This window comes from Haliaeetus albicilla, chromosome 13 (genome assembly GCF_947461875.1).
Source record: "Haliaeetus albicilla chromosome 13, bHalAlb1.1, whole genome shotgun sequence".
Classification (NCBI taxonomy): Eukaryota; Metazoa; Chordata; class Aves; order Accipitriformes; family Accipitridae; genus Haliaeetus; species Haliaeetus albicilla.
In genome coordinates, this window is record NC_091495.1 from 36459376 (window position 1) to 36476144 (window position 16769).

Genomic DNA, 16769 nt, shown 5'->3' on the forward strand with positions numbered 1-16769 from the left:
TGGATTGCCAATACATTGTTCAGTACTTCTGTTCTTTTGAAGGAAGGTTAAAGAAGATTCAGTGCCTGCAGATGGTCTGAAGCATCTCATGTTAAAGTTGATCTCTTCAGCTGTACAATGCATCTTGGCTCCATATGTATTAAGAACAGGGAACTGAGAAAGCAGGAACACCATATGATTGGACAAGACAACGCTGCTTTTGAAAACACCAGTCCACAGCATCCCCAGAGGTAAGCCTGTTGTGTTCCACCATTTTTTATAATAGTTAACTGCTCTGTCTGTATCCCTTAGGAAAAAGAGGAGTGACACTGATGGCATAAGCTGCAGAAACAAAACCCTACAGCAGCCATAAGTGTGAGGGATTTATGCTTACCCAAGTCTGTAAGGTGCTGTTTTGTGGTGTGGTGTGCTCTAAGGGTGTTGATAAAGGAAAATGATGCCCTTCTACCATCCCCCCAGCACCGTGGTATGTAGCTATGCTGCCCGTGAGCAACGCTGGAAAGGTTTGGTCTACACATAACATTGCACCAATTTAAAGAGATGCTGCAAGCTCAACTCTGATCAGTTTGGATGAGTGTGCAGTCAAGAGTAATTAATTCCTCCTGTCCTTACCTCTGCCATTTGGGGAAGAGAAACTTCCTATTAGCATCACATTATTCAAATTCAGCCTTTCTTCAGGATAGTGGATGAGGTACATATGCATCTGCAATCACTTTTCATTACCCAGAGCACACAATCCATGCTGGGCAGAGCTAATGGTAGCGGGATGATCAGACGGGGCCAACAGTTTCCTCAACTGCCTACTGTCCCACCTCTAGAGAGGTACAGAAAGGTGAGGGATCTTGTTTTCCCTTTAGGACAGCATTTTCCAAACTGGGAGAACAAGGAAGGTGTTCAAGAGGCCAACGTGAAAAGGCACAGTAATAGCAAAAAAACCCAGAAGCCTGGACAGTGAGGGCTGGAGAAATGAGACTATGGGAGAGGATGGGGCTGGAGTGGTTGAGTCTCTTGGCAGAGAAGCACAGAGCAAAACGGTTTGGAAAACCCTGCCACAAGGTGTTAATAATCTGAGACAGGATGTATCTCAGGCTAACTTTACTGGGGTCATTGTGTATACAGCCACCCCCAGGCTTCTTTTATAGCAAGTAAAGGTGGACTCTGAGACAAGGGATATCATCGCCCTAAAGCAGAAAACTGCATATAGGTGAGGAGGTACATGTTTAAACTGCTGATTACCTACATTTGGTTAGATGAACTTCCCCAAAGCATTTAGCTGAGCTTTCAAACTGAAACCTAGTTTGCTCAAAAGGGACCACTTAGCTTGTAAATGCTGTAAGATCCAGGATCGCTGCAGAGCTAACCAGGCAGGGTGTTGAAGTGTGCGAGAAGCCTGCTGTACGGCTCCTCACTTCCATTTGTCCGTGTTTTAAAACAATTATGAGTTAAGAGCTGCCCTCATTTTTATCAGAGTAGCTGATGGCAGAGGTTAGGCTGCTGCGTGTGCTGGGACACTTCTAACACTGATGCAAGTGAGCACAGCTCTTCTGGCTTCACTGGAGGATCTGGCCCACCGAGCCCCAAACCAAGTGAACGTTTGTCCTGGTTGAACTGAGAGAACCAACACACACATTGTTGCTCAACTACATGTTTACCAAACAGTTTCCAGCACTCAGAGCAAATGAAAAAAATAATGCATTATATTAGGTTTTTCTGTAGAACAAAAGTTTAACAGTGAGCAACAGCAAGAATTCTTGGCAGTAAAGTAAAAGACTCTTTCATAATACTGGTTCAGTTTTCAAAACATTATTTCTGGAATGGTACATTTGGCTGCATGGCTTTTCTTGGTAAGAAAGCTTGTCCTTTAGGAAATAATCAAGTTTTTGAAATTATTGTGTGCATAGAGGAGGCAGGAAGAGGAAAGTGCTTTGAAGAAACAATGAAAACAATATTATCTTTTCAACACTAACTTCCTCCAAAACTTTTTCCACAATAAGGCAGAAAAACCCACACATGGTGATATCAATTATTACAGTTATCTGTAACATTTAAATAATTTATGCACTTTAAACATTTCTCTACAAAGACATGCTAATTTTCAGAGTAGAAAAACAGGTCTAATAAAACCAGTCTGAACAAATAATATACCTATGATATAGGTAACTGCCCTGGGCTTATTTCAAGCTTATGCAGTCAGATTTTCAGTTAAACTGTACCAGTGCAAAACTGGAACAATCAGCCCCCCAAATTTTGTTTGTGCCAGGATTTGTGGGTTTAAACCACCCCCGTGTGAAAGCAATGCAGCACGTATCCCTCCATAAAGGGGTAAAGGCAACTATTGTAACCTAGACGTGGGAGGATCCATGCCCATAGCAGACGTGTTTGCCTACCGACACATTCGCTACCAGCCAGGTCCACCAGCTGCAACCTAGTTTTGACTTGCTTCATTTTCTCAGTTGCTTCAATTTGTGCTGGTGAAGAGGCTCTAGAAGAGGAGGTGGATTTATTCTCTCTCATTTTCTGTGGAAGGGTGCAGGAAACCTCTTTATTTAGCCTCTGACTGGTTTGTTCATCTTCCCATGAAGTACCTGGTTAATGGCAAAAACACAAACAAAGAGAGCTTATTACTGCCATGGAAATTGAGAGGGGCATCAACAGAGGAAGTACAATATCTGCTGGTTTAGGCTATTCTAACAGAAGCAATATACAAGTCAGAACCAATGGCACGGGCAGGCTGAATGACTTTTTCTATCTTATTTAAAGTGTTGTTCACACTTCTGTGTGGAAAACAAGAAACAGGAGTCCAGTAAGGACTTTAGAGAAGCTTTTTTTCAAGTTTTAGATTGACTGAAACCAAAGTGAGATTTTGGATGTTTGGAAGCAGTAAGCCCTGAAGTCTGTTTCTATGTATTTGAAACATCACCTGCTGGTCCTCTAGCAAAAAAAAAAGTTCATTGTGCCTTCTCTGTTTTGTCCGTTGCTGCTGTTCTTTCTAGACTTCCTTCAGCTCTCATACCCCACTGCTGCATCTCCACGTGATGAGCTATTAGCCTCAACAGCATTATTCCCACTTGTTCAGGTTGGTTACTTACTACTCCTGGTAGTTCTGTAGCTGCACTAGACTGCTTCATATCCTTCCTCTTCCTCAGCAGCAGCATCTGGCTTTCACTCTCTGCTGGGAAGGAAGAGGAAGACAGATTCTTTGGGAAAGCTGCTTTGGCATTAGCTTAGCAGGAGTATATACAGAGGGGCTTTCCCAAAGCAGTTTTGCTTTTTTTCTTCAGTGTTTTGGTTTTCATCCATCTCTCTCTGAAAGACAGAAAAGAATAAAAGGCACGTACTCTGCCACAGGTAATAGAGACAACAGACTCTCCTGGGGACTTAAAAGAGTCTAGTTGCAATAGTACAAAGTTCCCAACTGCAAAACTTGAGTAAGGAACAGACTGAAGTGGGTTGCAGAGCTCCGGACCTCTCCAGCCAGGCTGTTGCTAAAACACAAGCTAGCTGTTCACAGTGTAGACAGAGCAGCTGTGTTGGTTTACACAGAATAAATGGCTTCAGGCTATACAATGTAAAAATAAGTGTTCTCACTCCTCTTCAGTTTGAGGCAAGGAAATTAAGTTGCTTTCCTCAAACAACAGATAATACTGAAACAAAATGCTAAAAGACCTTAACCAAACCTGAAAAAGTGTTGGCTTGTCAACCCTGGCTCTAGGTGCAGAACTCATCATAGACTTTATAACTTTTTATTTAGTGACTTAGATCTCCAGTGTTGAGATATTGCACCTAGCTTTTAAATCAGGAATTTCTCCTTTTAAACAAGACAATGCACTGTCACACTGCTACAGTGAGGTTCCATTTGCAGTGCTGCTCTACCCTCCCCCATACGCACATCTTCATCCATACACTCTGAGTCTGCATTCAACATAAAATTGAAATTTCTTTGGAGTTTTGCTGCCAGACAACATGGCATAGTAGAGTGACTGCAATTAGAAGTGGCAAAGGAAAGCCTGAACTAGACAAGATGGCTGGTGCACTAATGGTGCAAACACTGCATTTTGAAAAGTAACATTTGTCTGATTGACAAGAATCTGGAACTGGCTAGACCTAACATCTGAAATGCTGGAGCTGCAACTTGTGAAGTAACAGTGTCTTTTGGCAAGGCCCATAGCTAAGCGAGGGCACTGTTTGTTCTGTTTTGCTAATATTGTTGGTTTAATTTCTGATAGCAATCTAAGGGAAAAATGTTAAATATTTTTCACTTTCTAAGACCATGTTGTTGTTGCAGGGTATGAAGGAGATGGACCACAGCACTGGAAGCAGAGACCCTAATTACAACATGAGCAAAAGAAAACAAAGTTAACCCCCAAAAGCCAAAGTTATTCCTAAAGCAATAAACTGGTAAGTCTTGGTGTGGTAATGAAAAGTAGAATTACAGGTTTTGCCACAGTAAATAAGACAACTGTGTTGTCTGTTCCTGCAGTGGCCTATTATTAACAGTTCAATGGACTCTAAATTTAATGGACATTGAGTGTATTTGAGTACCTATCTTATTGATGTCTTATCTATCTTATACCTTATCTTATGAATTATTGATAAAATTTCATTAGTTGTTTCATACTGTAAAACTTCAGGAACTCTGTAAGTCAAGATAGGTAAAGAAAAGTGAAAAGTTTTTATGAAAATGAAAGTTTCAGTAGTGTTCAAACATCAAACTGGTCTGTTATTTAAGAAAGTATGCAGAAGTAAAACAATGGAAGAGAACTGAAGGAATGTATTAAACATTGGAAAAAGGAGAAAAAACCAATATGAAAATCAGTCCACAGACTGTTTTTCAAAAAATAACTGGCTCTAGATGTATTTTAGTAACATCCTACTTACCAAAGTTATCTCCAGAGACAATTGTGGTTATGGTCAATGTAACTACCAGATGAGAACGAGAGGAGTGAGCGTGCACCAGTGTTGGGTGCCTGACTCTCAGCTGTAGGCCTTTGTTGACTAGATGCAAAAATTCAGATGCATTTTCAACAGTCCTGGGAAGTAAAGAAACAAGCAGAAGATTTAACTGACTCACAGTAAAAAGCACATGAGAAATCTGACAACTTAGATGTGAATCTGAGCATTTTTACTTCCCCACTCTTCTAACTCCTTATACTAATCTCAGTTTTGAGCTGCAAAAACAACTGTATATAGGCTTTTTCAGGTGGGATATAGTCCAAGATGAAAATTCAAGACTGAAAGTGCTGAAGTGGCCTGCCAGCCTTTGCAGGTCTATAGGTACTGTAGCTCAGCTCTACAAGTAACTGAAAATTCTACATCTCCACACTTTGGGAGAAAATACACAGATTTAGACATTCCTGGAATCTCTGGTCTTACAGAAGTGGAGTTGTCCAGTTTATGCTAAGGTAGCTCCTGTTCTTTGGGAGGTACACAATTAGGGCAAAAAAAAAAAAAGAAATTTCACTGGGCCTTTGGAAATCATCTTTCACATTTGGAATTAAATCCAAAATCCTTGGAAAAAAGTTCAGTTCCACTGTTCAGGGACTCCAGCACAGTGTCAGAATAGACAGGCTTAAGTTTCTATAGACCATTTTATCTCGTACTATCTGTTTTCTTTTCCAGTTAAAAGAAATACTGCAGATATGACCAATCGAAGGGAAAAAAACCTAACACAAAGTGAAATAAACTGATTAGGTAAAGAAAAAACCCACTATGATTTCCCTCAGGTTTGCAATGCTTAAAACCAATGAGGTAAGATTGCCTACCCTTTCCTTTCACTGCATTGCCTTCTTCGATAATCACTTAAGTTACATCACCTAAACATTAGTTTCTTGATGGGGGCATAGGTTATTATGTCTGCATATCACTGCCTGGTTACTGAATGCCCTGTAACACCAGAACCATTAATAACTCTCCTGACAGGCTACAGGCTTGGTTCCACATCACTGCAGTCAGCAAAAGCAAGCATGTGCTAAAAGACAAGGCCTTCATGACTTAGAATTGGCTGATTTCAGTGAAAATCACACTGGGCACAAACTTACTTTCTGCTAAAGAAGAGCCATACTTGAAGAGTTTAGAGACAAAAGAGCTATACCAAACTAAACCAATTTCCTCTGAAAATAAAGCAAGGGCATCTGACGAACAGAAAAACACTTAGCCACACCACGCTTATAGACACTTAGGAGAAGCAGCCACCTAAAAGCAGTTCCCTGTGTAACGAGAGCTGCAGAAGCTAAATGCTCACTATAGACTTCACCTGTCAATCCCGAGCCGCACATGCTGGCCTCCCCCGTAATATCTCTGCCTCCGTGCGTCCACTGATGATGTGTCCCTGGTTGGTTGACCTGGCACCAGCAGGGAAGCAGAGGCTCTGGGTCCTACTGCCGGAGAAGGCAGAGCCTCGCGCTGGGTGATCTGACTATTGCCTCAAGTCCAAGGAGGCAGGTCTTGCCTTCCTGAGTTTTGAACTGTGCCTTCCAGTAGCTGCTCAGCCAGGACTGGACAGCCTGAGAGATAAGCAGCCTTCCCTAGGATCTAGCAATGGGCAATTGGCTTCTGCCAGCTGCTGCTGTGCACTGGCAAGGGGTCAGTGCTACAGGCTGCTGTCTTCTAACTAGTGTTTGCAGAAGAAGGCAGGCCTCAGGGTACGCTGTCAGTGCTGGTCACCTCCTGGGAAACTGCAGTTGACTTTGGAGGTAAACAGCATCCCCAGCCCAGTGCTGCAAGCTTGGCACAGTAGCTTCTCAGCAGGGCTGACAGTAATAACTTTTTACTATAATCTCTACGACTTTATCATGCTGTATGTACTGCACGTGCCAGGACCAGATTCTACAAAGAGAAGCCCTGTTGTGGTTAGGTTAAAAATTTGATGCTGAATGTTCTCCAAAGTCAACCAAGCCATAAAAGAAGAAAGAGACTGAGGTTTTTGTGATTCAGTAAGATGTACTTGTTAGCAGGAAAGAGACTACTGTACTTTAATGGATATATGGAGAAGCCAATGAGACCCAGCAGGCCAATATATTCTAGATGAAATATTATCACAAATGAAGATGTGTTTTTATTCAAAGCACCAGCTGCTTACTTTAGATTTCAGGCAGCTGGGTGGCCTCATTCAATGATTCCCTTGCTTTGTTTGGGTTTGCTTTTTCTTGTTAACCTTTCTGTGTAATTATTAATATAACCTGTTTATGAATTGGACTTTTTTTTGCTGCTTGCATTGTAACTGAGATATAATCCATATTCTTAATTATATTTGCATTAGAATTGAGTATGTATCAATTGATTGAGATAAGTGGTTTTTAAGAGGTGCTTAGTTCAAGGTGCCAGGTTCCTTTACCATAGATTAAAATTTACAGAAATAAACACAGCAGCCATTTTATGAAGTGGAAGGACAAATGAAACCTTATTGCAGCTTCTTGTTCCTGCCTCTATGGGACAAGTCCACCTACATCTCACCTCTCCCTTCTTCAAAGCCTAGGAAGATAGATGGGTTGCCTACTAACTATGCAAAGCTCCCTTGGGAAGGGGAGTAGGCATGTTTCAGGAATGAAACCAGGCCAGCACATTGGTTACTGAAATACCATAATTAAAAATTACTTGGAGGTTCTGATGAAGCAGGAAGAATTCAACTTCCATCATACCCACACTATATGCACCCATTTTCATTTTCTAAGTCATATGGTTCCTTTCTTCTCTAGTCAAAGGAAAGAGATTAGCTCCTTCAAGAAAGATTCAGCACACACAGGTTAGGCTCTGCTCCCAACCTCTTCTGAAGGAGTTTTTCTTTCCCTTGACAGCAGATTCTTAACCAGACACTAAAAGTTGGAGTAGCGTCACAGCTGGGGAAATCCAAGAACCGAGACCAAGAGAAACCTACCAGTCAGCATAATACAGACAAAGAGGGCAAAAGGATTCATCACTTCAAGCTCGTCATTTTTAATTCATTCATTGCTCTTATGGAGCATGCAAAGTGCAATCAAGGATGCAGAATCTCTCTGGAAACCATATTTCATCTCAAGACTGAAGAGCAGGCATACCCCAGATATAAATGTTAATCCTTCCTAGAATATTGCAGTGATTATTATTTCATAGAAAGAAAGGAGAGTTATATAGCCCCCATGGTAAAGAAAACCACTTTACAGTTTGTCTGGGGTCTCACTTTTCTATGAGCTGTTCCATGGCTGGAAAATACAAGTCAATAAACGCGTATAACTAGGTAGATAAAGGTACATTTGCGCAACCCTCCAGTACATTCTTGTATTTTTATCAAGGCTTTCTGGCAATAACATAAACCCACATAAACAAACAACTACTAGTCTGCTTATGTGACTAAGTCCCACAAGGCAAAAATACTGCCTTCAATTATTTACACTGAGGGTGTGTTTTGTTTTAATGGGGAGGGGGGGAGAATGCTTTGCATATCTGACTTCTAATTCCTCCTGGAAAAGCAGAGATTAGACCATGACAAGCGTTATTATAGAGAAGTGAAGAAGAACATCATGTTTCCTCCAGAAACGTAAAACACTATAATACTGTGCTAAACATTTTGATAGGGCAGGGTGTTTCTTTCACAAACATTATTTGCCCAAGGAACAGAACATTTTTTTCTAAGTAGCTAGACCCCTCTGCAGTGCACAAGCAGAAGTGTCCCCTTCTGCAATCTGTGTTCGTGTGCTGGGCACTCACAGGGACGTGTCCAGTGGCTTAATTCCTGGGTAGCATCACCTCTCTGGTGCCACTAGTACTGCTTGTCATAATTTGGTTTTGTTAATGTTGATTTAATACTAGCATAAACACCACACCTGTTACTAAAATGAAGCATCTGAAAACAGATTCACTCTTGTTAATGCATGAATTGTTATGAACATGTGATATTTACTATCTAATTAGCCGAGTGTTCTATATGTAACAAGAAAGTATTACACGTTTGCTTTATATACTACACATATGTAACACCAAGAATCATTCCCATGTTTACTAGAACAAGCCTTTGCAATGTTTAGGAAGTACAAGAAGGCATTAAAGTAAGTACAGCTGTAGCCTTAACTACCTTAGGTCTCCCTACACTGTCTAGATGTGTAAATAAGAATCAAACTTGCCACATACCAGTGCTGGGAAGGTATGTATCTTAAAACTAAATGAGTAGAAGCTTAGCTACTTCTTAGCTTCTAGTTGAAGAACCTGGATTCTTAAGAACTACAGGTTCACATACCAGCATATCAATTCCCACTTTAATGCCTCCAGTTATGAAAATAGAATACTAAGCAGTGTAAGAAAGATGGGTATTTATATTAAAAGATCACTTACAATCTTATTCTTTCTAAAGAATTTGTTTTTAACTCCAGTGCATGTAGGGAAAGCTAACGCTCTACAGCTGCTTAAAAATCTACAAGAAATACATACATTTCTATTATAACCTGTACATTTTATAATTTAGTAAGACTAAAGGGAAAGTGCTTTGTGACTGGGTTACCCCTTCTTTTTCTACAGCTGACAAGATGCCCTAGCTCCTGCAACAACAAAATACACAGCTATCTAAAGGCATTCTGAGTGGGAGGCACTTAACAAAGGAGTACAACCAAAACTAGTTGTACAGTTATTTCAGAAAGTATTTTGACATTCGCAGCCAACTGCAGCTTAATAGACTGAGCTAATGGAAACAGTGAGAATCATCCAATTTTTTCTATTGCATATAATAAGGACTCATTGTTTAGAAGTGAAAACTGGTGCCTATAGTGCAATTTTGTGACAGCTATGCATTGCACTGACACCAGATTATGATCGGATGATAAGGCTCAAATAGTGTACTTACTCATATGTAAGCAATGGAACATCGCTCTTTCCTTCTCTGGTTGTGACAACATCACGTTTGACGCCAAATACTTTTCCACAACTGTCTTTGGCCAGAAGATCAAAAATTTCATTATTATACACTTCTACAACAGAAACCTCAACCCAGTAACTTCCTGGTGGCTTTTCTGAAATAAGCCTGGAGAATAAAAATAGAAAAAAAAAAAGAAAGAAGCAAGCCAAAAAATGTAGAAGTCAAACCCCAAGTGAACAATCTGCAAATAAAGAGCTATTCTTTCATTGTAATCTAATTACAATCTGATAAAAGTGCTTATTAAATGTCCACAGTTGTGGCTTTGCCTCATCCACATGCTAATGTTAAGCTGAAGAATCAGAATATACAGTTAAATTATACGTGAAGCAGTAAATAAAACTTCATTTTCCAAAGAAAGAGCTGTGCCAGCTTAAATTGTTTTTCTCCACTAGCCTCCACTAATCTCTCTCCCTCCCCGAGATTTTTTTTTATACCATTTCTCTGCTGGATGTTATTGGATTCAGAGCTCAAGGTATGATAAACTCTAGCAGGGTGCAAGCAACAAGCAAGCAGAGATGGTAAACTGCCCAGCTAGACCTCTAAGACGTTATCTGTCCACAGCCTCAGAAAATTCATAAATTAAGGGCTTGTCTATTCAGGAGAGTATTTACAGTTAGACACAGTTATTCTGGTACAAAATTGGATCTTTTTGATTTAGCTCATATCCTTCTCCAAAAGAAACAGGCTTAGCTGAAAAAAACTCTAATGGCTCTTCTATTGTAACATAGCAGCATATCAGTTCAAATCAGGCATTATGTTCAACTAAAAAAAATCTAAGCATTCTCAAAGCGAGAACAGATCATGGTTAAAAATTCTACTATCATTCTTTGGGACTGGGTTCTAATCTGGATCCTCTTCATCTATTCCAATTGTCAATTTTTACAAACTTTGTAAGAACTTAAATTTATGTTTTAGACTCCCACAGCTATGGTTGAAACATATTCAAAAATTAATTAGGAGTCGGAAAGACAGATGGACCAATAACACACATCAAGATTGCATGATCTTATTTTCTTAGAGAATCAGTTTAAGCAGGAGAGAGACTAGAAATCTATATCAAAACTCACACATCGAATGGCAGTCAGAGAAGCTATATATTAATCATTGTGAAGCTGAAATCTGTAATGATAAATACATTACAAATGTTATTTCATCCTTTCTAGAAAGTTTAAGATGACAGCCACTGACAGGAACCTTTACTTAGTTGTTACCTGAAGACTTCTTGGGTAGCTCGAGGAATAATTCCAAGTTCTGATGCATCTTCTATGGAGTATGCAAAGTTCTCCTCTAACTGTGGTCCCAGCATTGTGTATGTCTTCCCACTTCCAGTCTGCCCATAAGCCATGATACACACATTGTACCTGAAAATTAGAAGGGCCTTCATTTATTTTACCATTACCAAATGTGTGCGTTGTTAGGTGGCAAGTCAACCCCCAAACAATTTGGGAACACCCTGCCCTGCAGATTTCTTTGTGGAGATCTCAAAATCTAACAGAAATTACTGCTCATAACATTGCCTTAACAGATTTTTATTTTTTAAGCAGAGTTGAAGGGCAGGGAACTGACAAAAGAGGGATGCTTAGCTTGGAACGACTGATGAGGTTAGACCTCCTGTCTGCCCAACTTCCAGTTCATGCACTACTGAGCTGCTTGTTAATCAGCTCCTGAACCACTGCAGTTTACAGTACAGCATTTTAAAGTAAACCATCGCTGGGTTTGATTTCTCTTACAGTGCTATGCTGCAAACCACAGCATTAATATCTTAACAGCTGGGAACAGTAACCTCTTCAGCTCCCGTAGTCTTTTTCAGGCGGGCTCATCAGTCATAACCCTCAGTCACTGGAAAAGATAAGACAGCCCTAATAATAAGAAAGAGGTACAAATTGTAAACCAAATGCATTAGTCCAGTATAAGTACGCACACAAAGACTACTCTGGAATAAAGGTGGTAGGAACTGCTCTGATACAGACTCGTAGAAGGTGAAAATGTACAATGTCACTGCAGAGGTACAGGCACCTATGAAACACAATTCATCATCTTCTGAAGTAGACATATAAAATACATCTCATGAACAGAACTCTGAAAATCCTGTTTTCTCTGCACTGAAAATAATAATAAAAAAAGTCTACAGCTGTAAGCTCTGTTGTGGATGTCTGCGCCGTAGGGATCTGAATTTAGATGTATGAATCCTATCCAGAAAGTGTTTCCAGCACAGTCGGATCAAAGTCAACACCTTAAGCAAAACAAGTGGGCAGATACCAATGTATCCAGCCACAGTACTACTTTGTATTGAGGACCAATACTGTACTGTGCAGCTGAAGGTTAGTCCCTACTCGGCTGCATCTCCTCTGCAGCACCTGCCAGCACCCAGGTGTTGACCACCGAACTGTGCCCGCAGAAACTCTTGGAAGACATGCAGTTATGCTGAGAGGACTGCTCCTTCCCTGGAGTATCTTGTTTGTTCAGAGACACAACATTAGCAGAATCTCCATACACGAGGAGTGCTTTGCAGTATGCTTAAATTTCTGCTCTACTAGAGAGTTGCAAGAACGGGCTTGCTCCTGGTCTGCCAGGGAGTAAAATTTCACTGCTTAAGCTACCTCCTCTGTGGGCAGACCTGAACAGCTGCTTTTGGTTATCCAATGCTTTTCCTCATAGCAAAATGTTGTTTCAAGCACATGCCAGCAAATTTCAATGAACACCCCTCATCTAATTGTTTTAAATTTATGGTTTCAAGTCATGAAATACTTATATGGCCACTGCAGAGAAATATATTTGCAGCTATTTTTTGCATATTAAACATGCCTAGAAGTGATTATTTTTGGATGATTATTTAGAAAGCTTTCTCTTGTTAGAAAGAAATGTGGTCTGATAAGCAACACAGCAAATACCTGGGTACTCCTTCTGGGGATGTGAAGTCAAAGTTGCAGTCAGTGAACTTGATGCAGAGTATAAAATAGAAGTCTAGTCATAGATTTGATGAAATAAAGGAGACGAGACAAGTGTAACTGAAAATAAAAAGCACTACAGCAAAAAGAAATGTGCTAGAAATTAGGGCTGTAAATCTGAAAGATGGGATTTCTCTAAGTATTCACTGCTGACATAACTCTACTTGCCTTTATGTCAGTGGAAAAGCTCCCACTAATTTTGGTAGTTTCCAGCTAGGTTAACAATGAGCAATTTTCACAATTCCACCCCTAATGTACAGTGTCTCACCAGCCCATAGCTTATGGAGACTTCTAGCCCTACTTCAAAATCAGAGAGATCTTTGGAACCAAAAAGGGAGCCAGAAGTTTGCAAGTAGTAGTTTTCCCTAGGAAAAACAGAATGGAAGTCTTTTTAGAAGTGTCTCAAACTTTCATATAGTCCAGCTATTCAAATTTTCTTTAACTGCTACTTGTTAGAAAGTAAGCATCATGGACAAAATAGTTCTGACAAGATACAGATGATTGATGAGAAGCTAAGTAGACAGGTGTAGACAGGTGCTTGTAACCTTGAAGATAGAGATGCAAATCAGGTATCAATCCCTGATAACTACTCTGCCAAAGGCAAAACAGTTAGTATTTCAGTAAGCCCAAACGAGCTAAAACTATCCGAAGCAGAATTCCATCTAAGTAGGCACAGGAGAGAATGAATTGTTGGGTGATTCAACAAGACGACAAGCAGCATCAGCAGCAGACTAGTTAGTTTATATTTACCTGGTTCACTTCATTGGTGCTCTGGTTCAATGTAAGGGTTTCAAATAGAGCAATCTGAAAATTTTGGACTGTGATTCATCTATGTGCCCTGACATTTCGCTTCCTCCACTTTGCTTCATTAGTTATATTCTTGTTTAGAAAAGTTCTTATTGTCAAGCTAGAATACCAATAGTTTTATAGTATGTCTCTCCTGAAAGGAGTATCAATGTTCAGTATAGCAAAGTTATCGCTAGGAGAGAGCACTGTTACAGGAAATCAAAGGAAGAGAAATGTTGTCTTCTTTAAAATAAGTAAGTTTGATTCTTCAATGCTGTAAAAAAAAAATGTTATCTTACTCCCTTGCTGGCCCTGTATGGCTAACTGTAAACTCTGAAGCCTGCTGTACTTTGTTTTGCATATAGAACAATCTTTTCTCCCTGTATATTTGTACTGAAAAATGAAACAATTCATTAAGAAAGAAAAATAAAGAAAAAATAAAGGGGTGGAACACTCCTTTCTACTTAAGCTCAAAGTTGTTACAGACCACTTTGGAGCCCAGACTAAAACAATCAGGAGCAACAAAAAGGTTCAAGGTTCAGACTAAGTATGTCTGTTTCCCATTTATAATGGGAAGGCTGCTGAGAAACATCGCTGGTACGCACAGCCCTGACTTCCCTGAAAATCTGCTTCTGTTTAAACGGCACTTCTGGAAGAACAAGACAACTCTTTTGTTTTCAATAACAGAACATTTCCTAACTGACTATAAAAATCCTAGCTTTCAGGACAGGATTCTCTCAGTGTGGAAATGAGAAAGTGGGAAGTACAGCAGATCAAGGGACAGATCAGATGTGTTTGCAGATACATAGGCAACATATTGAGCCAAAGCAAACATGTTCATTGCAAAAGGAAAAGCAGAGAGAGAACACAGTGGTTATAAGGACTTCTTCAAATTCCTCCAGCCTAGTGGTCCCTAGGTTGCTCAGCTATGGAAACTGTGGTTACTCACCCTTGGTAAACTAGAATAATGCCATATGGGCCAGACAGGACTTCCCTTAGCCCAGGTAGCTCTCATGGGCCCCTCTGTGGTGTGTGTGAAGGGTTGGATGGGATTTCCCAATAGTCAAAATATCCTGATATGCCTCTTATAGGCTGCTTTTAAGAAAAGGAGACTTGGAAACTTTGGTGTGCAGACTGCTGGGAACAAGGATTGCCGCTGTGGATGGAAAGGGACTGGCTTTCTCTCTACAGGGAGAGAAAGGTTCATGACAGCTCCACAACAACCATCTATAATTGAGTGGAATTAGAGTGGGGGTGGAAAGGAGCAGAAGGGAAGTTCTGCATAAATCTCAGTTCGAGCCTCAAGGATTATAACAATATGCACTTTGAGGCTTCTTCACAAGAGTAGGTTAAGTTGGCTCTGGTATAAATGAAGAATCACATTTCATGAACTTAGTGGCTAGAAGTAATTACACATACTTGTTAGTGGCTGTTACTGATCAGTTTGGTATTCAAACCAGAATTCTGTTTTAACCCCAGTGCCTGAAGGAGCATTAGAACTACGACTGAGGATGCTCAGTTCTGGTTCAACTGGGAATTGATTACACCACCTCCAATGGCCTTTGCTGTACACAAAAGCAGAACAGATGATCAGAGAGTGGCCCTGGCAGGCCTTTCATATATGAATACACTGTTGGAAAAGATGCATCATACTGTGTCTACAACTGAAAAACAGTTATAAAACATAACCTACCAAAACACAAAAAAAGATAGTATCCTCCGTTAGAGGCAATGCTTAAGTTTGCTAGAAAGAGACCAGAGGAAAAAACCTAATTTTTTTTCCTCAAATTTGTCTTCTCTGCTAGATTTTGTAGACAGTGTTTTCACTGTTTATACAGGCAGACAACATTCACTTGGTGTTGATTGGAAAGAAAACAGCAAAACGCAACTGCAAAGCCACAAAACCTGATAGGACTGCCACTATTAAGACTTTTTTTTTTAATTGATGGATTTCAGTAGATTATTGCCACCTTTTAACTTACCCATCCAGGAGAGATGTTAGCAAAGGAGCCACATCTGCAAATACTGTGTCTTGAGACTCCAAAGGACTGTAAACTCTGAGGAGCAAAGTGCAATGATTAACTGAAGAAAAAATATAAATATGTTATCACAATACAAGAATACAAACTAGGGAAAATGTAGGTCAACGACATAAAACTTGTGACCTGCTGACATTTCTATGTCAGGGGACTGAAAATTAGAACTCCAAGGTTCTCACCCACTTTTTGGGAGTGGCTGTGGTCTGTGCTGGAGGGAGCGACCTGCAGGTGTACACCTGTGGCTCTCTGAGCTCATCCTAATCCTTCTGCCTGCCCCTCTGGCAGACAGAGCCTTTTTTCAGGCTGTACTGGATCCCTGTTCCTTTTTCCCACCTACCAGACTGTGAAATATCCCTGCTGCCTATGTCTCCTTTGCATCACACTAAGGAAGGGAGTGGTCAGGTTATGCTTACCTGTAGGTGTGGATAAGGATTGGGGGGAAAAAGAGGTACAGAGGCTTCAAACTTGCCTTGGGATTTGTCTCAGAAGAGTCAGTGGCAGAGCAGAAATCAGAAGGGCCCTGAGGGTCATGTTTAAGGATGCACTGTCTTTGTGGGCAGAATCAGCCTAAGGTGTTTCCATCCCCATCCCTGCTGAACTATCTGCTCTGCAATAAACACTCCTCACTTGAGGGAAGACTTTCTTTTACATCGTGATGTGGATTTCAGACTAATTTTTAAACAGAATAAAAGACAATTAAATTGAATTAGTTATTCCACCTCTTAGAAAAGAGCAAAGACAGTACAATCCTTGGGCCAAAGACATGATATCTAAAACAACTGCATATCGGGGGGGGGGGGGGGGACGGGACGGGGGGGGACGCTAACTGAAATATGAATTGAATCTCTGTTTAAAAAAAAATTATTAGAATTAGTATTCAGTTTCTGTTTGCATCTTGCCGAATTCTTGGCTTGGAGTAACATGCTGCGGCACCATGTTCCACAGTCTAATTGTAAGTTGCATGAAAATGTACTGTCTTTAATCAGGAAAGGAGCACTTGTCTGGCTTGATGGACAAATACTGCTTGTCTTGCCATTCCACTGATGTGCTGTCATACTACACTGAGAAGCCAGGAAATATGCAGAGATGTGGCACAGTTCGTACTGGGAGGACACA

The 16769-nt window shown here is 40.4% G+C and overlaps 1 protein-coding gene and 1 long non-coding RNA gene across 4 annotated transcripts in view; one reads left to right on the top strand and one right to left on the bottom strand.

Moving 5' to 3' along the window:
• Positions 1 to 16769, bottom strand: part of KIF25 (kinesin family member 25) — a 41820-nt gene that overhangs the window by 1982 nt on the left and 23069 nt on the right. For both annotated transcript variants that reach the window (XM_069800828.1, XM_069800827.1), the window contains 5 exons: positions 15597 to 15671; positions 11092 to 11241; positions 9809 to 9985; positions 4879 to 5030; positions 2388 to 2585 (listed from right to left, as the gene is read on the bottom strand). In XM_069800828.1, coding sequence (XP_069656929.1) covers positions 2388 to 2585; positions 4879 to 5030; positions 9809 to 9985; positions 11092 to 11241; positions 15597 to 15671 — 752 coding nt within the window. The remainder of the gene's footprint in view (positions 1 to 2387; positions 2586 to 4878; positions 5031 to 9808; positions 9986 to 11091; positions 11242 to 15596; positions 15672 to 16769) is intronic.
• LOC138688670 (uncharacterized) lies at positions 40 to 9134 on the top strand. 2 transcript variants are annotated; one of them, XR_011327563.1, is made up of 4 exons: positions 40 to 230; positions 4286 to 4398; positions 5620 to 5748; positions 7794 to 9134. It is a non-coding gene; the product is annotated as an uncharacterized lncRNA (long non-coding RNA). The 2 variants fall into 2 exon arrangements; XR_011327562.1 differs by having other exon boundaries at positions 4286 to 5748.